Raw genomic sequence first — 21,540 nt, forward strand, 5'->3', positions numbered from 1 at the left:
TCCCGTGTCGTCCTTCTCACTAGCTGCGTCTTTTGTTTAACATCCTGTGCTCCTAAGTTCCTGCACACTTAGACACAGGATTAAACACAGGACATAACCTAACTTGTTTGATCACATCAAAACAACCTTGGGGTATCAACACCAACCACGTCTCATCTCCATCTCTTCACATCAACCACTCCCGCACCTCACGCCTCCACCACCATCGGAGAGGTCAAGGGGATTTCCCTTCCTCATCCAACCATCTTCTAGGCACCAAGGTAGGGAGATTCCCTACCTAATCTCCTCATCCAACTCACGACTTGGGGGATCCAAATTGGGATGTCGGCCATCCACACCACAAGCCACCAAAGTGAAGGGGTTTCCCTTCTTCAATCTGGCCATCATCCATCCGATCCAGCTTATCTTCACTGCCTTCATCCACCGAGGAAGAGGGGTTTCCCTCCTTCATCGAATCCGCAACCCTCCATCCAAAGCAACCCTTCATCCACAACTTCTCTGGTCAACCACATCCACAGCAACATCTTCATCTTCCTCGAACTCCGATCGGCCATCATCCGCAGTCCACATCAGATCCGGACAGCAGCAACTCCATTCCTAGCCTCCATCTGGATCGTAACATTCCAAGCTTGAGTTGGTGTTTTGATGTGTTGGTTTGATGTTTTGATGTATTAGTTTGATCCTCATGTTGAATACTTGTAATTGATTCAATTCCCCGTGTTGAGATTGCATGTACTTAGGTTTAATAGATTCATGCTCACAACCTATTCGATGAAATGCTTCTTTCAGTAATTGGGCTTTCAATAATTGGGCTTTAGTTTCGCAATTCCTTAGTTTAGTTGTTTGCAATGTCATTCTTGTTGAAGTGTAGGTTAGTTGTGCTCGTTAATTAGATGATCTTGTTGCAATGTATCTTAGTTCTAATTCCATCGTCATGATGAGATTAGAGATACTTTGCCTTATGCTCTTGTAGATTAGATTTATCTTTACTGTCAAGCTTTAGGATCTCAAACCCAAACCTCATTCCCAGATAAAATTGATCCGAGATTTATTATCACCGTCTACCTTCCTTGTGAGAGACGACCTGAGTTACTCTATACTACATTAGTGTAGAGGATTCGGTATTAATTTGAATTGATATCCATAGTATGACATATGAGTGGTGTATCACTCCTCCCTCTCTTTCTCCCTCGCATTCTCTCCACAAAACTAATTTATTAATCGATCCAAAAAATTATCTTAGATAAGATATTTTTCATATCCAGGAAAACATGTTCCACTATCATAAAGTATAACTGATAGTATTGTTTTCTTTTATTTTAAAAACAAAGTGCATAACAGTTGTACCCATGGTTTAAAATCTTAACCCGTGTCGAGGTTTCAGTCCTAGACCGAAATAATACGATCTCGATATCATATCGTATTGTGCCAAAATGATTTCGGTATTTTTTTTATTTATATATAGTAATTATTAGATAAATATGTCTATTGTGCATAATTTAAAAATAAGTTATATATTGATTTATATAAATTCTCAATTATTGGACAACTTAATATAGTTAGAAAAAATAATTAAATATAATTTTTTAAAATAAAATAAATTATTTATTCATTTAATTAATTATTAATTTAAATAATATATATTTTAAATAGTAAAAAAATATTAATTAAATAGAAATATAGTAAAAAAATATTTTAAAAATGGGAAGAAAAAATTATGATATAATAAATCTAATTTATTAAAAAAATATTAGAATTTTTAAATGAAATTTAAAACATTAAAATATAAATTTTCAAAAATTAATTAACAAATTTAATTTTTTTTAAAAAAAATAATTTTAAGATGCTTCCGGCGGCACCAGAGGTGTCGCGAGAAGCTTCGAGCGGTGCCGGAGTGTCACGAGACGCTTCCGGCGCCGTCGGACACCCCCTACGATCTCTTGCAGTCATCTGTGCGACACGAAACTTCAGCGCGTGAGGTGCTGGTTTCGCCCATATTGCGGAACAGTAAATACCGTTCGTGCCATCCGTCACATAATGGCATTTCACACCATGGTTGTACCTCTCCAAAAGGTATATTGGTTTTGTCAAGTTAGCAGCCCAATGGCCAAAACATGTACCAGTTGAACTATTTGGCCAAATTTAGAAATCATCACAGAAAATATTTATAAAAAAGAAGTGGAAAAGATAATAAAATTTACAGAAAAAAATAAGACTGACCTTTTTCAGCTGAAACACGAACCATAGGATTGAAATCTCTTAAAGACTCACAACACACTTCAGAAAGGGATCTACCACCATATGCATCACTATCCCGAGGAATCAGAAAATTTGCTTGAAGCGTATCTTCCGTCACTAAGCGATCATCCATCACTGTCAAATCTCCTACTCCAGCCAGAACAATGTTCTTGCAGAACTAAGTAAAAGAAAGATCAATGCATTGAGTAATTGATAGAGAGCTACTTTCAGCTAGGCCTACCACAACAGTTATCTAAAAATCAGACAACTACGAAATATCCAACAATCTAGCTGCATTTAGTTACTAGATTAAAATATAGAATCTAAAAAAAGGCATTGTAGACATTTTAGGTCTCCACAAAGAAAAAGTTGCACAATTTAATTAAAAATTTCAACTATGTGCCTAATTTGTTGCTTGTAAAGCTATGGCCATTGTAATAAAACATTAATGCATAGAGCAATAACATCATGATCCTTAGATTTTGTTTCAGCAGATAATAGACACCAAGCCTAATAGTGCAATTGATTGTTTAGAATATTTAGGCGCATTGTCTTCATATTATAATCAAAGAATTGTAAAAAACAAGAAGTAAAGCTCTTCAAATATATAATTCTCACCCTTAATAAGTTGACACAGCTATTAAACACTCTACCTTTTAGTTTATATATGGGAGCAGAATAATCCAGTTCATCTTTTAAAATAAGAAAGGCAGCCTGCGTATATATTTATAACATTGTTCAAAAAAAAGAAAGAAAGAAAGAGCTCCTAATATATGTAGTTCTCTCCTTAATTAATTCATCACTGCTATTAAACAGCCTTTTTAGTATATATGTCAAAGAATGTTAAATCACCCAGTCACATTGAATAATACTCTTACTATGACTCCCTAATTTAATTAGTATGGTGCTAAGATGGACGAACTACAATAAACATGGGCTTAAACATTTTTTTTGCAAATAATTGGGCCCGACAAAATTAATGGTTCCATTCTCTCATCTAAGTGACTTCACCTATGCATGGTGATCACTTTGGGAAGGGCAAGCAATGTGCCCATGAAGTCACCATTGAACCTCACATTTTGCTGCTTATGAATGACACTAGACTATGAGTAAAATTTAGAATCTTGACTGGAATTCAAACCATTACCGTGATAGATTGTGAGACCCTATTTTAGTCCGGCATAGTGTGTCATGGTTTTGAAAGACGTTCATACACTTAGAAGGTGAGCTTTTGTTCACATAGGCACAAAGTTCAAAGTATTTATGATGTATTAAAGTTTCAATATCTGATCTCAGTACCTAGCCATGTTGTGTTATGCACCAAATTTTTTATAAAACCTAATCAGTGAATTAGAGTTGGAATAATAAGATGTATCTAGGGCTGAACTATTAATGTTAATGTTGATTTAGTGTTCTTTAGATCCAATTTGGTTAAACTTAGTGTTAAGATTAGCCATTTAAGGGTTTTTCTAAGTGCCATTGAATGAAATCTCGAGCCGTTTCACTTGATACAAGCGAAACATCTCGTTCCGCCCACGGACCAACACCGGCACAAAGCTAGCACGCCAGCACCACGTCGCGCGGGCTAGGTGACACATCGCGCAGGCCTGGAGAAGCGTCGTGCGGACCAGGCGACGTGTCGTGTGGACCCAACGACGCGTCGTGTCACCAAGCGACGCTTCCAAAAGCGTCCGCAAGCCAAGAGACTCGTCACGCGAGCTCGAAGGCGCATCCGGACACGTCACACGAGCCAGAGACACGTCCGTTCACGTTACGCGAGCCCAGAGATGCGTCTAGACACAGCGTGAGCACGGAGACACATCTGGACATGTGGCCCGAGCTCGGAGATGTGTACAGACAAGATGCGCAGAAGCCCGGCGACGCATTTGAACACTTCGTACGAGCCCGAGGACACATCCTAACGCTTCGCATGAGCCACGAGTCTAAAACCTCACGTGAACCCGACGATGTGTATGAACTCTTGCGCGAGCCTCGTCGCCCGACCCCGACTACGAGTCCAGATGTGTCAACCAGGCCAGGCGACGAGTCAAGAACGTCACATGAGCGACGTGCTCGCAATCAGCACAGAACAGGGAGCAATAAACTTAGGTTAAATAATAAACTTAAGTTAATAATGTTAATCAATTCCTCATTATATTGGGATAATTTAAATAAGCTTAATTAAAGCCTAATAAAATTATCCTATTAATTTAATATATATTTTTTAAAAATATATATTTTGTTTTTTATATCTTTTATTTTAAAATATTTAGATTAATTTTTAAATTTTTAGTTAATATATTTTATATTTAAAAAATACCCAAACTATGTCATCACGATAAGATACCGAAACTGTATCGTTCCAGTCCAGGACCAAAACCTCGGCACGGCTTGAGATTTTAAACCATGCTAATTGGATTTTATTTTGGTGTTCTTTGAGATGAAAGTGGGCTTGATCTTGATTTGGCTAAAGTGGATACTCTTAATCTTTTTCCTTTCCTCCCCATTCATATGCCACAACCCTCGTCCCAATTCCGCACCTCAACCAACACCACCACCATCATTCATTGGCCGCACACAAGGAAACATCTAACCACCTCTAGTCGCCCTCCAGCCATTTTCCCATCACATGCAAATGACGCCTGAAGCAGCAGCCACTAGGTCCTCCATTGTTTGATGACAAAATAGCTGCATCACTCACAGTCTGTCAATGGCCATAGCAACATACGAACCCTTCTCTTCCCGCCTCTTCTGAGTAGTAGCAGCAAAAACCACACTTTTTCCCTCTATTGGGCAACAACAGCAACCCTAGACTTTCCACCAATAGTGAGCAGCTGCAGCATAGCAGTTTCTCCATTAGCAGCTTTGGCATGAGTGAAATTTCATAGATTGCTGAAATTTTAGGAATTTGAGTGTATTGTACTAATGAAGCCAATGCATTGTTGTTCTTCAACTCTGGTAAGTATGAGAAGGCGTGGACTGTCTGCAGCAGCAAGAAGGAGCTCCTCTTCCATCTAAAGCAATGCATTTGGTGTTTGGTCAACGAAACTCAAGATACATTATTCTCCCTTGTTCTTTGTATCCGATGGAATTGTAAGAAGAGGTCGATGAGGGATAAAGTTATCAAGTTGGTAGCTTGGACACTATGTTATCGAGTTGGTGATTAGCTTAAATGAAGTTAAGGTGAATTCAATGTGTTGATTCTTATAGGGAAACTTCGTTGACTCTTTGCTTATTTTGCTAGTATTATTCTTTTTAGTAAATTCTGTGTACACACCGGCCCCACGGCGTAACGCAAACGGTGGGCGTATGACATCTCTGGCGTAATGGCCAAGGAATTGATGACCTGGAGTTTACCCCATCATGCACCTAACGCTTGTGTACCTGCATTTACCTCCCTCCATATCCGTGGGAGGGGCATTAAGGTAGAGGATCTACCTTTTTTTTGTACACACCATAGTAACCAACATTTATGTTGATAATAGCAGTGAAATTTGGGAGACCTGAATTACCATAGGCATGAAAAACCCTAGTTGTTCCTTAATGCCAAACCAAAGATGAGAAAAGACACAAACGAAGGGAAAAAGTTCAACACAATATAACTAAACCCTAATTTTCCCATCACTCAAACAATCTCTCTAGCTCTCTCCTAACATCACAACAAGAAATAAAATCTTTGTCAATGTTGGATTTCAAATTTTCTACTAGTTAAATTTTTTACATTTTAAATTATTTTTTGAAATTTTTTTAGATGACAAACTAAGCTAAAAATAATATCTCAAGTTTGGGGGTCGAAGACAATTTAAGGTTGGGTTGTAGCTCATCAAGTAAGCATAATGATCAAGATCTCATGGATTAAAATTAAACTCTAATCCTATTTAATTTGGTTAGCGAAATTTTTAAGAAGGTTAGGACTTTCCTTTCTTCTTTCTCCATGTACTTCTCTCCCTCTCCCCTGATTCCTCTCGCCTTCACCACCCACCTGCTATCCATTTCTCTCTTTCTCCATGGTAATCCTCCTCTCCCAAATTCTCTCAATACCTTCTCCCCTCTCCTTCCTTCCCTCCCTCTTGGTCTTCTCTCTCTCTCTCTCTCTCTCTCTCTCTCTCTCTCTCTCCTTTATTTCCACCGTGCAATGCTGAAGTTGTTTCCACCTAGCACCACCACTCTAGTACAAAAACTATTTCACATACTAATTGGCAAACAAAATGATAAATTCAGCTCGTGCCAACTGGTGCAACTTAACACTTCAATCATTGGCACGTTACATATAGATTCTTTAGTATTTAAGTCACTTGCTATGGAAGCATTAATTACGAATATTATTTGATGGATGATGGCCCACATAACTTAGGGAACAATTAATCATTCCATGGATAATTTTTTGAAAGGTCTTGTATAAGGAGTATGTATAGAAGCTAAGAGGGATAAATTTTCAGAGATCAAACAAGGATCTTATTATTAATTTGAGAGGTTGCAGGAGTTTCTCCTATAATTAGTGGCTACAATGCTAGGCAAAGACACCTCATTCAAGAATTCGACTTTGATATCCAAGTTCATCTATGTTCATAATAATATCCTACCGCCATTCAGTATCCTCGGCATTGCAAATTTAAATCACTAGGGGATGAATTTCTCAAAAACGTTCGGAGAGCAAGAGCAATATTAACGAAGTGGAGGTCTCTATTATGGTCACAAGTGCAGCATCGAGTCACAAGTCGAGATCCAGATCCATACTTGGTCATGCAACACGTAAGGGGGAAGGGAGGGGGAAAGACTCGTCCTAGACAGAGTCCAATTAGTCAATTTTTCTTCTTCCTCTTTATTAATAATAACACTTCTTATATAAGGAGTTAAACATGATACGATTAAGGAAAGACCAACCCATAAAGGAAACAAGGAATCAAAAAAATCGAAAAGCTAATTAGGTCATTATTTGTTTCTACTATAGCAATAGTTAAATTAGGTCATTATTTATTTTCTACTAATTAGACAATAGCTAATTTATTTCTAGCTAATTAGGCAGTAACTAATTTGCTTCCAACTATAACAGTGTCCAACAAAGGCATCCACATCGGCGTCTACATCATCACTCCCCTCCTCGATGCTGAGCTTATCCTCAAGCTTGAAAGTAGGGTATAACGCCACTAATAGCATGGAGGGAAATTTCCGAATCCACTTCCCCCTCTTCCTCACCTTCCCTGTCATCATCATCAAGCGCTTCAATCCACAACAGGCGTTTCCACTTGTGACCCGTGGAGTAGGACTCATCACAGTTAAAACAGAGGCCCTTGGCTCTCCGTCCTGCCATCTCGGCGCGGGTCAAACGCTTGAAGAATGAAATAGGTGGAGTCTCCTTGCTGATGTTCCCCGTTGTCTTGGTCTTCGCCAAAGCAGGGCCTCCACTGCTTGTGTTGAGCTTGGTTGTGGTCCCGCTCCAATTCGTGCACAGCAGCCCCCGTCTTGATGGAAGCACTGCTTCCGTTCTAATGCCCTAACCATATCCATTGCAATGCCTAGGTTTTTAGGATTCTGAAGTTTGATGTCGATACGGAGATCTTCAACTAGCCCTGTAGTGAACAAGTCAACCTGTTGTTGTGGTCGTAGGTCCGAAGTTCGGGCGAGGTGCAACTAGAACTGCCGCTAGTAGTCTTCTACCGAGCCTATCTGCTTCAGATTTGCTAGCTCTCTCAAAGGGTTGCTGCTCATAGGCGGCCCAAAGCGAATATGACAATGATTTTTAAATTGCTTCCAAGTCATATCCTGTTCCATCTAATCAAACCAAAGTTGGGCTTCTCCTACCAAGTGAAAGGCAGCAAGGTCAACCGTGTCGATTTCTGTGGTCCTTTGATTGATAAAGAATTTTTCACACCTTTTAATCCAGCCTAGTGGATCCTCTTCTCCAGAATACGTGAGGAACTCCATCTTCGAGAACCGCAGAACCAAGGTGTCACTAATTGGTGGTTCAGGTCTGACCTCTGAGACTTTAGAAAGGCCACACTCCACGCTAGTAGGGTTGTTTACGGTGGGCATCGCCGCACCGGCTAGCATCTTGTCTCTTGAACAGTATAGGATAACTCAGCCATCTGCTCCATGAAAACATGTTGTTGCGAGATAAATCTTTCCATGAAGGCATCAAGTTTAGATGTGATAGGATCCGTGTCACCCATGATCGTCTTTGATACCAAGTTGTTATGGTCCCGAGTGTAGGATTGAGTCACAAGTCGAGATCTGGATACGTACTTGGTCATGCAACACGTAAGGGGGAAGGGAGGGGAAAAGACTCGTTAGACAGAGTCCAATTACTCAATTTTTCTTCTTCCTCTTTATTAATAATAACACTCCTTATAGAAGAAGTCAAACATGGCACGATTAAGGAAAAAACAACGCACAAAGGAAACAAGGAATCAAAAATAGAAAAGCTAATTAGGTCATTATTTGTTTCTACTATAGCAGTAGTTAACTTAGATCATTATTTATTTTCTACTAATTAGGCAATAGCTAATTAGACAGTAACTAATTTGCTTCCAACAATAGTGTCGTCCAACAAAGGCATCCACCTCGATGTCCACAACAGTCTCTCAAAAAGCCAAAGAACTCCCTCTTAAGGCAAGTTTTCAATGAGCCTCCTAATTAACCTAAGAGACCTAGAACAGATCAGATGGAAACTCTTAGGGATCATTCCAACCTCGACAATAGACTCAAAGGCAAGCATCACTTACTTCAGAGAATGTAGCAAGTTGCTTTCATTGTGGATATATTAGACATTTATAAGTCCTTTGCATTTGGTGACAGAGTTTGCTACTTTTGTAAGTGGCCTACATACCATAGACGATGTGCAGTGAAGGCAAGATAGGTCAGATAGATTAGGATGAGCTAAGATTAGCATCCTTTTCATTCCTAAACTCAGTAGCAGTGACAATAATAACCTAGGCCTACACTAGTCAAAGTGTGCCATGCAATAGGAGCAGTAGGCAGATAGATCCATGGCTCCAAGTAAGAAGATTTACTTTAGTAGTTATTGTTATTGCTATAATAATTCATTGCTTGGTTTGCTTTATGCCTTGTTTGATGGATAGAAGCTTCAAATACCGAGATGTAGTTAGTGGCTTGTAGATTTGCAAAGTCTGCTTGGAGGAAGCAGGAGAAGAGAGAGCTTAGTGATTCTTCTGGCTAATAGTTACATTCTTGTGGATGTTATAACGGTGATTTCTATTTAATTGTGGCTTAGATGGTTGCTAAGAGCATTTCAGAGTAGCAGCCTAAATTTTGACTAAATTTCTTAAGATAGGATGGATGTTAAGTATTGAGGATTTGAGGGTTATTTGGAGCGTAATTATACATATTTAGGGCTGAACCAATCAGTGTTAATGCTGATTTTGGTATTTAACATCCAACTTGGATCTTCATCTGACTTGGGACCAGATTATCATGTGAGAGTTTTATTAGGTGGATTTATTTTTGTTGTGCTCTAGACTTGAGTTGGACTAGGTTCAAGTTTGAATTGATTGAAAAGGAATTTATTTTTGGTCAGGCTCAGTTATTGGGTTTAATTGGATAAACCTAATGTTTTTCTATTCTCACCATTCATATTCAGCAACCCTCATGATTCCACCTCTACCTCTTGAGTTCTCTCGCTAGTTATCAGTTGCATCATTATCGACCACTTGGCCATTGCTGCCTCCATCATTCGCCATCCCTACACAACCCAACACCTAACCACCACTCATCACCTACTTGTCGTTATGTGCAGAAGATGCCTTTGCTTGCAACAACAGTAGCCACTCATTCCTCTGTCGTCTATGATACAGCATTGCATTACTCACAGCCACTGTTGGTCACAACAACAATAGAAACCATGTTCTTTCCCCCTACTCAAAGCAGCAACCCCTCCTTTTCTTCTTTTGGGCAAGTAACCCCCCTAGTTGTGTTCTCTCCAGACATGGACAACTACAGCACAGCAATTTCTCCAGTAACAACTTTAGCATAGGTTTCATTGGATTGCTGAAACTTTAAGGATTTGAATATTGTACTAGTGAAGCTAATGTTTGTTGTTGTTTATTGATGTTTAGGGATTTTATTGTATTGTTCTTCGTTCCTGGTTTAGTTGTTCTTCATCTCTAGTGAGTTCAAGTAACTATTTGTAACAACAGGAAGGAGTTCTTCCATCTGAAGCAACATATCTGTGTTTGATTGATGAATCATTTGTCGATTCTGCATAGGTTCTTCTTCCTGTTCCTTTTAATTGGGTGGAACTGTTGGTTATGTAAGGGATAAAATAAATATCAGTTAGTAAGATGTTCTCAGGGTTGTGGTGGTGGTACCTAGGATGCTAAGATGTCAAGTTAGATCTAGTAATAGCTTAAGTGAGGTTAGAGTAAATTCAACGTGTTGATTTTTATGGGGAAACCTCAATATTATTATTATCTTATTGAATCTTTGTTTGTTTCACTGTATTATTCTATTGGCTTCTAACAAATTCCTTGTACATACACCATGCTAGATGAGATGCATGTGTATTCTTTATGTTGACATATATAGTGGTAGATCTATTTGATGTTTTCCATCATATTATATTCTCATTGTGATATTGTTTATGACAGCACAATATTTGTATCAGTCAGTGGTCGACATGATATGTTTTGGTCACAATAATCAGATGCCAAATAACACTTAAAAACCATGCTTAGGCTTAAGCATTTTGGACTTTGTGTTTTGCCAAACAAAGTCAACTGGTTAGTTCTTGCAGGGATCATTCATTTTCAAAAATATATTATTCAGTCAGTTCTATTATACAATGAGGATGAAATTACCTAGCCATTAGTAAGAAACTTCAACATAAACAAATGATGTACACTAATCAAATCACCTCAAACCAAATTCAACCTAACTGCTTTAAAACTTCAATCTTCATGTGCTTAAAGCAAATCATTAATTAGGGTTAAAGATACAAATTTGATACAAATCTCTCTTCACATTAGCAACAATGACAATAACCAAACCTTTTATCTCATTAAGTGGAATCGGCTATATGGATTTTCCTACGCTATTAAGCTTGATCCTCTACTATATCCTGTATTTAAATGAATTTTATCTTATTTTATCGTTGCTAATCAAGTCTTCTTTGGTCACCCTCTTCCTCTATAAATGTGTGTGTCTGTCATGGTCATGCATCACCTAATTCTCTTCACATTGACAAAGACTAATAATTAATAAACAAAATCCCAAATCATTCAATGCAATAATAGTTGAACTAAAAGTAAAAAATGATTAGAAAAGCATGAAAAAAAAAAAACAGTCACCTAAACCAACAACTTCAATTAACAATACATCAACAGTTCAGATAGAGTGAGAGCACAAAAATTACCTCAATCGATGTGCCATTTAATCCACTGACAAGTATGGAGGCCTTGCTTAATCTACAAAAATAAAATAAAATGAAAATAGATATCAAGAGTAAACTAAATGCATAAAATTAAAGATGCTGGAATTGAAATAAAGATTCCAGGAAAAAAAATAACCATGAAAACTACCTCTTCTGTGCATCAACACCCCACACTCTGATCTGGCGATCATATAGAGCTGTTTCTTGTGCAGTAAGCTCCTCTCGGTCCATTTTAATGGGTAACCTATCAGTAAGAGTGCAGGCGGTGTTGCTCAGCTCTTCCCCAGCTTCGGGAGGCAGCAGCCGTGTGAGCAGGGCAAGAGGGAGAAAGCGAGAGGGGGAGAAAAGGGTCGACTGTATGGACTTCTCCCTTGGCTAACGACGGCGGCGACCGTGACGAGCAACGGCGGCACGAGAGGATGAGAAAGAGAGGAAGAAACCGAGAGATGGAGAGGATGTCGAGGGAATCAGGACAGGAAGATGAAAAGAGAGAATGAAACCGGCAGGATAGATTGGCGGGGCGTCGCCGGCTTCACCGGCGACGGCTGATAGGAAGGGGCGGCGGTAGGGTCCTGCTACGGCCTGCGGGTGGGCGTGTGATGGTGGTTTGACCGTAGCAGAGGGGAGAGAATAAAACTTCTCTAGAAATATCCATAATTTATTTTAACTCGATTAAATCTTATTAGATCCAAATTAACCGGGTTTAAAAGTACATGATCTTGAAAACAAAAAACATTTGGCATGAACTTTAAAAACATTGGGCGGACCTTAAAAAAATCACATGTTGAATAAATTTTCAAAAAAAACATTTTAAAAAAATAAAAGGACATCCATTTGATATTTTATTTTAAAAATATCTCTTATTTCAATGTTAATATTTAGTCATAGTTATTTGGTATTCTGTTTTATTTCTCTACGTATAGCTGTAGAATTAATCAAGTACGGTGCTCAAGTTCAGCATATAACCCTTTTAAAAAAAATATGTAATATTTAATATTGTTATAGTATTATAATAGCTACTTAATATCTTATACAACTATCTAGCATCTATTTAGGAAGATGTTACAATTGTTTTAATTTTAATAAATTTAAAATAATTTTGATCAAGTTTAAATGATTTTTGATAAGTTGGTAAAAAGTATTTTGATATAATAATGTTCATAATTTGGAATTCAAGATTTTATGATTTAATTATAATTATGTAGTAGTTATTTAGATAGTTATTTATAACTATTTTAAAGTGATTTTAACTAACCTAAAATAATTTTGATGAAATTTAAGTAATCTTGAGGAAGTTAATAAAAATAATTTATTATAATAGTATTTTGTCTATATTAATTTTGATTAAAATGAACTAATTGATTTTGTTTCATATTGTAGCAACTACTACCGTTATAATTAAACTCTAAAATTTTGACCCTAAATCCTAAATTTAGGCACTATTATATTAAAATATTTTTTATCAACTTAGTTAAAATTATTTAAACTTCATTAAAATCATATTAAAATAGTTGTAAAAGATATTAAAGTAGTTGTTATATACTGCAACAATCTTGTATTAGGTGTTGCACATTGTAACAGCTATAAAGTACCTTCTATATGTTGTAATAGATAGTCGTAGATGCTACAATAGTATTGAAAAAAAATATTGTAACAACTACTCAATATATTCTACATGTTGAAGTAAGTACCAAATAGTTACTACATGTTGTAGCAAATAGAATAAGGGATATGCCCTCAGGGAGTAACACAGATGGTGGGTGCATGACATCTCTGGCATAATGACCAGGGGTCGATTCTCAAAAGCTAACAACCTGAGGTTTACCCCAACATGTGTCTTACACGTGTGTACCTGCATGTACCTCCTTCCATATCCGTGGGGCCGGCACTAGGGGGTCGTTAATGTAGCGGATCTACATAGAATCAGGGGTATTCTCGAGATAAAACATCTAATGGGGCATCATTTTATCTTTTTTGAAAAAATGTGTTGGATTGAAAAGCTTTAGAAAGAGAGTGCATGTGTCGTGAACTCTCATTTTGCGAAAACTCTCTTTTTAGTTTTTCAAAGATAGAGCGAAATAAAGAAAACAAACATAGCATAGAGACACACTTTGTTTTAATTTGGTTCACAATTTGTGACTACTAGTCCAAGGCGTAGTCTTTCACCACTTCCGACAAACAATCCACTAATATCCTCTTTCTCAAAAAAAAAAAAGGTTCACCTTTTACAAAATATAAGGAACGACAACAAATTTACAGATCATTTTCAAAATCTAGTACCAAGGATACAAAATAAAAATTGTAATTATACCAACAAGATTAAAAGATCCTTCACTTAAGTGCAAGTGCCGGAGTAGCGTCTCGGCGTAACATTGGCATTTTCAAAGCAAGGCGAGAGTTGGAGCATTTCAGAATTGATATCTGAGCCTTGGGTTGAGGGCTCCTTTTATATGCCCGAATGGTCTGCCAATCCACCTGATTGGTATACCAATCAATGTGGAAACTGAATCTTGATTCAGTAGATTGGTCTACCGATCCTCGGGTTCAATCTACCTATCCAACTATCTTACAACCCACTTCCGCCACATCAGCTTGTCAATGAAGTGTTAGAAATAATATTTCATTTCTTATTAATGGCACATATGTATGATGATTTATATTCTTTGATTTTATTGTAATTAAATAGAATGATTAAATAACCACAATTATGATTAGTGGCTACATTCATATTGATCAATGAAGAGATAATTTTGTCCCCTCGGATAGGTCTAGTGGCTAGCGCATGAGGTGTTGCCACAATGAGATCTGAGGTTCGAATCTTGACAAAGTCGAGGTAAATACCTCCCTTATGTGCTAATCACTATTCCAAAGGCTAGTAGCCGCCCGTGATTTACCTCCTCCGTGTTGGCCTTGGGACGAGTTGGCGGAGGTGCTGGGGGCGAGCGTATTCGCCTTTTGCCACAATGAAGAGACAATTCTCTTTATATTCATGCAAATGAATATAAAGGAAGATGAAAGATCATTCTCATATTCATGCATTATGAGAATGAATAAGGAATTAAGAGACAATTGAATGTACACATTGATGGAATGTGTATATGAAAGGTCACAAAATGATCCTCCCTCTATCTTATATATAGACCTTTGCTTCATCAAAGAGACTATGAAAGTAGAGAGATCAAGAGGAAGAAATACAATTGTGTTAAGGGGTTCTATTTTCTTCATACTAAAGGTCATCATGAAACAAAGTATGTTTTTTAAGTATTGTGAAAATCATCTAGTTCAAAATCTAGGGTATTAAGGAAGATACAATAACTTAATTTACATATGCATATTCACATTCATGAAGATATTTGTTAGACTTACATATGGTATCAAAGCACAAGTTAAGAACTTATGATTTTCCATTAAAGAATATTTTTCTCTCTTATTGATTTTGTGTTAAAAATATTTTATGTTTTCTTCCGCTATGATTTATATATACAAATATGAATATGTAATTATGAATGCTCACTACAACAAAAACTGCAAACGACAACACCCCTACGACAACGGTTTTAAGAGAAAGCGTTGCGTATTTGCTCAAAGACAACGGTTTTAGCCAAAACCGTTGTCTTTGAACTCTCCATTAAATATAAAAGACAACGGTTTTGGCAAAACTGTTGTCATTGAGCAACTTCTTTTTAAAACGACAACACTTTTTACAACGGTTTTATAAACTGTTGTCTTTATCCGCGTTTTTAGGGGTTACAACAACAGTTTTGATAAAACCGTTGTATTTGACTTTGGTATTTTTTCCCCTCGCGCGCAGTTTTTGCTTTCCCTCTCTATGAATATCTTTTCGGCGCCGTGTCTTCCCCTTCGCCTTCAACCCTAGCCATTTTTCTTTCCCTCTCCTCATACAATCTTTTCACGCCGTCCTGTCGACCAACCGTTCGCCTCTGCTGGATCTTCCTCCCTCTCTCGATCCTGCCCAAAACACTACCAGGTTTCGCTCTCACCGGTCCATCTTCACTGTCGTCGGAAGAGGAGGAGTTGATTTGTCCGCTGAAACGGCCAGGAAGGATATTTAGCAGCTCGCGCTCGACGCGCTGTAGGTGGAGCATTTTTATTTATTTTAATTTTATGTTCTATGATTTGTGTTCGATTTCGTTGGGTTGTTCCAATTTCTCGTAGAAAGCCATATGTTGACCTTAATGCCCCCTTTCCTTCTCGCATCGGCGGTCATCTCCTCCATTTCACTTCTGCCCTTTTGCCCTCTTCCTTCCCCAAACCCTTCCTTTTCTTCCCTTCCTCGCCTTCTAAATCCCTTCGCCCTGCCTTCAAATCTCTTCTCCTCCTCTTCCTCCCTCCTTCCCGCGTACTGAAGGAGGCTCCAAACGAGCCCTAGATTTCCTTCTCCTTCTCGACTCCGCCTGATGTGTCCCGGCTGGTTCTGCGTCGTTTTGTGATGCCTTTCGCTTTCCCTCATCAAATATCGGATCTTGGCGGCCTTCCTTCGAGGCTGGTGGTCTTCGAGTTAGCATTTAGCGTGTACGAGGTATTCTTGCTGCTTTTCCGGATGTTGCATTCTTTCGGTGAAGTTTGTGTTTTGAAGCAAATCGGTAGGGTTTGGGTCGGGTTTATATGAATACTACTGCGTCGTTGGTTATGGAGATGGAAAGTTGGAATTTTGGACTTCAGATTAGCACAAAGCTGTAATTTTTCTTTCATGAGCTACGTTTTATTAGTGACGATTATTTAATTATGGGGGTTTTCACATTGTCTATCATGGTTTTGATGTTCGGCAACTATTGACGGAAGTAGGATTTTTGTGCTTTCTGTTCAGCTCTTTGATTGGAACATCACAATTTCTTTCATCTAGGCAGTAAGGATGTCGACTTCTGCGAGGAAGAGGCTCATGAGGGACTTCAAAAGACTGCAGCAGGATCCTCCAGCTGGTATCAGCGGTGCTCCTCATGACAACAACATCATGCTTTGGAATGCTGTTATATTTGGGTATGCTTGGAAGGAACTACTTGTTACATTATTAGTTTGATGTGGTGGATTACTGATACTTTGGTACTGTCAATTGCAGCCCAGATGATACACCTTGGGATGGAGGTAACTTGTAGTGAACAATGGTATCATATTGATTTTGTATCTTGTTTTTACATTATTTAACCCTGTTTCAAGTAAGCTGGTTAAGGACTGAATTTGTTTCATTCAAACTGAAGTATAATTTAAAGAAACAACATTTATGTCTCATGTCAAGGTATATATTGAAAAAGGTACTTATCATTGATTTCTAAATATTATAATCCATACTGGATTTCCATAGTAAACAAACAAGATCTATTCTTATCTAAAAAATTGTAAAGTTAATGATTCTCAGGAATATGGTCTTGATATCAAATCTCACTTTCATTTGATTTCTTTTCCGTTGTATATATCAAGCCTTGTGCCTGAGTTGTTAAATATCTTAGTCGATGATGCCAAGATCTAAGGTTCCAAGCCTGCCTCACTATTCAGTATGTTGAAGATCGTGGACTGCTGCAAAGATATTGGATTTCAAGATAGTTTTACTTGAGATGCGCACAAGTGCACAAATATAGGTGTGATACCCTAATGTTTCCAAACCTGCCTTACCACTTATTAAAGACAATGGACTTTGACACAGCTTTACCCAACACACACACACACACACACATTAATGGTTCTCTGATGTAATACCAGTTTGCTGCACAGGGATGCAGAAAAATCCTATAAGAAGCAATGGTTCTCTGATGATCATAGAAACTGTTCTCATAGAATATTTTAAGGGTTTTTTTTCGATATATTGTTCTTGATGATGCTTGTTTTTCTTTCTTTGTAGGTTGTTGTATCGACATCCAGAGCATAGGAAATCAATACTTCCATTTGCTTCCATTTGCTCAGTTAGTTGTCTCTCTTCCATTTGCTTTGTTTCTTAATTGAAGGGATAATTGTTATAACAATACTTCTAACAGATAGCATTACTTGTTTCCTTGTGTAATTCTAATAGTCGGGTTCTCTAATTGTTTGTTTCCTTGAACCTTCCATAGATTGCTATTTTTTCTCTACAACACAGAGAATTTGTATTAAAGTTCGCATATATATATTTTGAATGTTGATAGTGAACTTAATTGATTTTAATTTTTAACTAGAGAGTAAGTGATGAACAAAAGAATAGAAGAAGGCAGAACGTATACTCTCATCAGCTGTTCCGTAAAGGATATCCATCGGTATATATGTATTTAATTGTGGATACTTAATATTATTGCCTCTCTTTGTTATCATCTTTTACTTTGATATATCAATACCTAATATACATCCATGTGTTATCTTGCTGATTGAACATTTTGTGAATTTAGTTATAGGTATTGTCGTGGTGTCCTTATAATTTTGTTTTTGTTTTGTCTATTAAACTTTGCCTCCGGGAAATAGTCTCGTCGTTTAGTGATTAAATTTGGCTGAGTTAGTAAATGGAGTTTATAGCATGTTGACTGGAATTATGAGCATGTTTTGTATATAAAGATATTTTTCCAGGAACAAAGCATATATCAAATTCCTTGTCTGTTTTCAACATTTGCCTAGACAAGTTCTTGTCATTTTGTCAATCCTGCCTATAACTCAACAAGTCTGCATCCTAAATCAATGTTTAGATGCATTTTCCGCAGGTTTAGTTAATTTCTTATTGCCAAGAGTATCTTTTAAGAATATTTTTGACTGATTATTTAGAAATTCAATGGCAAGGTCAATGACATTCATTGATCTAATAGACAGGCACAGGCAGAGTAAACTTATTATGGGAATTTAAATCTATGTGTATAAGTTTTCCAATGGAAGTTACCAAGACAACTCTAAGTTGGTTAAATTGCTTGTATTGTATTAGTTTGTATTGTATTAGTTTGTATTGCATAAGTTACATTCTGAGACTACAAGTTGGTTACATTGCTTGTATTTTATGTAGATTTATATGAATAAATCTAATTCTGGAATTCTAGAAATGAATGTTGTCCTAGAATTGCTTTATATTAGACCCATGCGAAATCATGGAATTGCTTGTATTGCATAAGTTTGTATTTCATAAGTTAAATTCTGAGACTATAAGTTAGTTATATTGCTTGTATTTTATGTAGATTTATATGAATAAATCTAAATCAGAATTCTGATATTGCCCGTTGTCATGGAATTGTTTTATATTAGAGCTATGTGAAATCCTGTAATTGCTTGTATTGCATAAGTTTGTATTGCATAAGTTTTATTTCTTAGATCATAAGTTGGTTATATTGCTTGTTTTTTATGTAGATTTATATGAATAAATCTAAATCAGAATTCTGGAATTCTGGTATTGCCCGTTGTCATGGAATTGTTTTATATTAGAGCTATGTGAAATCCTGTAATTACTTGTATTGCATAAGTTTGTATTGCATAAGTTTTATTTCTTAGATCATAAGTTGGTTATATTGCAGATCAATTTGCAGCTCCTGGCAACTGGTTACTTGCAAAATGGAAAAGCATATTGTGCCTACCAGGTCTCAAAGGTAATGCAGTTTGGAAAAAGGAACAGAAAATTGCATGAATATTTTGTTTCAAGATGTTAATGGATGTAATGCGCTTTGCATGGATTCTATTGATCTTGCATGATATTTCACTTAAATAATGTTAGCTGCATGTAGTGCTAATTATTTAGTAAACTATGCTAATCTAGGTATCACTGCTCCTAGTAGATTCCATGTACTATTATTCTCTAATAAACACCACTTTTTGTTTCCTTCATTTGGTTTGTTTTTGCCTTCTATGCACTACAGATTGGTTAATTACATTCTCCTTTTGGAATTCTGGAATTTGATAAGTTTTGTTAAACTTTTAATTCGTGAGGCGGCTTGAGTTTTTTTGATGCAAGAAGTGAGCTTTGTTAGATGTAGCTTGCCTTGCTATTTTGTAAATTAAAAGACATATGGAGAACAGCAAATGGAAAACATGTGATTTAGTGTATATGGAGAGTAATGGAAAACATGTGTATTTTGATGAGTAACAACTCATTTTGTATATTTTTGTATATGTGGCTACAAGATGAATTATATATGGATGTTTATTTTGGATTTAATGTAGTAAATATTTAGTTTTGTATTGGTGGTTTGCTTATAGTAAAATAAGATTGGTTGTTTGGTATTAATGAACATTAAAGACAACAATTAAAAATGTTGTAAAAACTAGGTAAACCACAACGAATTTTTTTTTGAAAAAGTGATAAAAGACAACGGTTTTATCCGTTGTAAAATATATTAAAATTGTTGTTAAAAAAAAACAAAACATGTCAAATATTATCTACCACAACAGTTTATATCTGTTGTAAAACGTATCTACCACAACGGTTTTAAAATGTTGTCGTATCCTTCGTAGCAAAATTTTGGGCATATAAACAACAACGGATAAAAACCGTTGTCAAATGTCTACAAAGACAACGGATTCAAAACCGTTGTCGTAGGGCAATACATTCTACAACACCCTCAGTTACAACGGTTTTTTTACCCTACGACAACGGATAATATCCGTTGTCGTTTGCAGTTTTTGTTGTAGTGGCTCTTGACATGTATGATAATTTTAATTGAGAAAACTTATATGATTGCATATGTCGAGTAATTATGCAAAAAAGAAAATTGAGACTAAAAGTTATGTATATTTTGATATCTCAACTTTCTAATGGACACAATGTATTAAGCATATTACACTTATTGTGTTTAATTAGATCTTTATTACTTTTTAATATATTCATTCATTAGATATAAATGATTATGATCATCACATATTTATTTAATATGTGAGTTGTGAATGTTTTCTTCCTTTGAGTTTGATTGTGTTTACATCTCTATGTACATTATTATTATGTTTACTAATGTTTTTATGTGTGATGAATCATAAAGTTAAAATTAAACAAATATGAACTTTTAAATGATTATTGTCATTATTATTTAATTTAATGTTTGTATTATGCATAATTTGTTAGCCATGAAAGTGGCCAAATTTAAAAGTTTTAGACATTAATTAAATAATATTAAATTATTCATGAGTATGTGATATTATAAAATGATATGATGAAATTACTTAACTCTTATCATGAATAATTTAAAGCTCACTTTTTATAAAATAATTAAGAATCATCCAAAAATTGATTACTTTATTTTTTGATCATGAATATAATTGTAGTTAATCTATATGTTTTATTAATATTAGTTAGAGCCCTAGAGCCAATCATTTGATGATTGTTATATGGACTCGTTGTATCATATTCTTATATAAATAAAGACATCTGTTTTGGTTATTATACTTACTCTTATTGGTGTCAAATAACTAAGTATAATAGCGTCCTTGAGTAGAAGGTTCTTACCTACATCAATCGATTGATTGAATCGATAGTGAGATGATATAGGGAATACTACTCTTAATCATTCCTAGTCGAGTATTAACATTCAGGGACAATGTTAATGCAATAAGACTAGCATGTAAGTCAACTCGATGACTTGATCTCACAAGTCACGGATATAGAGATATCAAGTTGACACATGAGTATGCATTGGAGAATGTATACTGAATGACCCGCCATGAGAAAGTATCATGGATCGTTATATGAATGTCATATACTTTCTCATGTGGCTATTAGTATGACTACTAGTCCTTGGACCTGAAGTCACCATGGATCCCTACATAAGGAGTTATGTACTTTGGTTTCGTCAAACATCACCCGTAACTGGGTGGACTATAAAGGCGATTACTAGGTATGTAACAAATTATGCAGAGGGATGTGAGTAATGTAGATGGGATCTATCCCTCCTATATGACGGGAGCGACACCAATATTCTTGATAGAGTGAGACCACGAAGTGCATGACCATGCCCAAATGAGTCAATATGAGA

General features: G+C 36.4%; 1 protein-coding gene and 1 long non-coding RNA gene across 2 annotated transcripts in view; one reads left to right on the forward strand and one right to left on the reverse strand.

The window, feature by feature from the left end:
- LOC122042359 (SUMO-activating enzyme subunit 1B-1-like) overlaps positions 1 to 12,268 on the reverse strand; it is a 56,471-nt gene extending 44,203 nt beyond the window's left edge. Inside the window, exons 1-3 of the mRNA XM_042602421.1 lie at positions 11,772 to 12,268; positions 11,606 to 11,657; positions 2,221 to 2,416 (exon numbers count right to left, since the gene is read on the reverse strand). Of these exons, the coding sequence (XP_042458355.1) occupies positions 2,221 to 2,416; positions 11,606 to 11,657; positions 11,772 to 11,854 (331 nt within the window). The 5' untranslated portion in view covers positions 11,855 to 12,268. The remainder of the gene's footprint in view (positions 1 to 2,220; positions 2,417 to 11,605; positions 11,658 to 11,771) is intronic.
- Positions 12,269 to 16,099: 3,831 nt separating this feature from the next.
- LOC122040045 lies at positions 16,100 to 16,742 on the forward strand. Its single transcript, XR_006128490.1, has 3 exons — positions 16,100 to 16,163; positions 16,488 to 16,621; positions 16,701 to 16,742. It is a non-coding gene; the product is annotated as an uncharacterized LOC122040045 (long non-coding RNA).
- Positions 16,743 to 21,540: the final 4,798 nt, after the last annotated feature.

Source organism: Zingiber officinale, chromosome 2A, assembly GCF_018446385.1.
Source record: "Zingiber officinale cultivar Zhangliang chromosome 2A, Zo_v1.1, whole genome shotgun sequence".
In the NCBI taxonomy this organism is placed as follows: domain Eukaryota; kingdom Viridiplantae; phylum Streptophyta; class Magnoliopsida; order Zingiberales; family Zingiberaceae; genus Zingiber; species Zingiber officinale.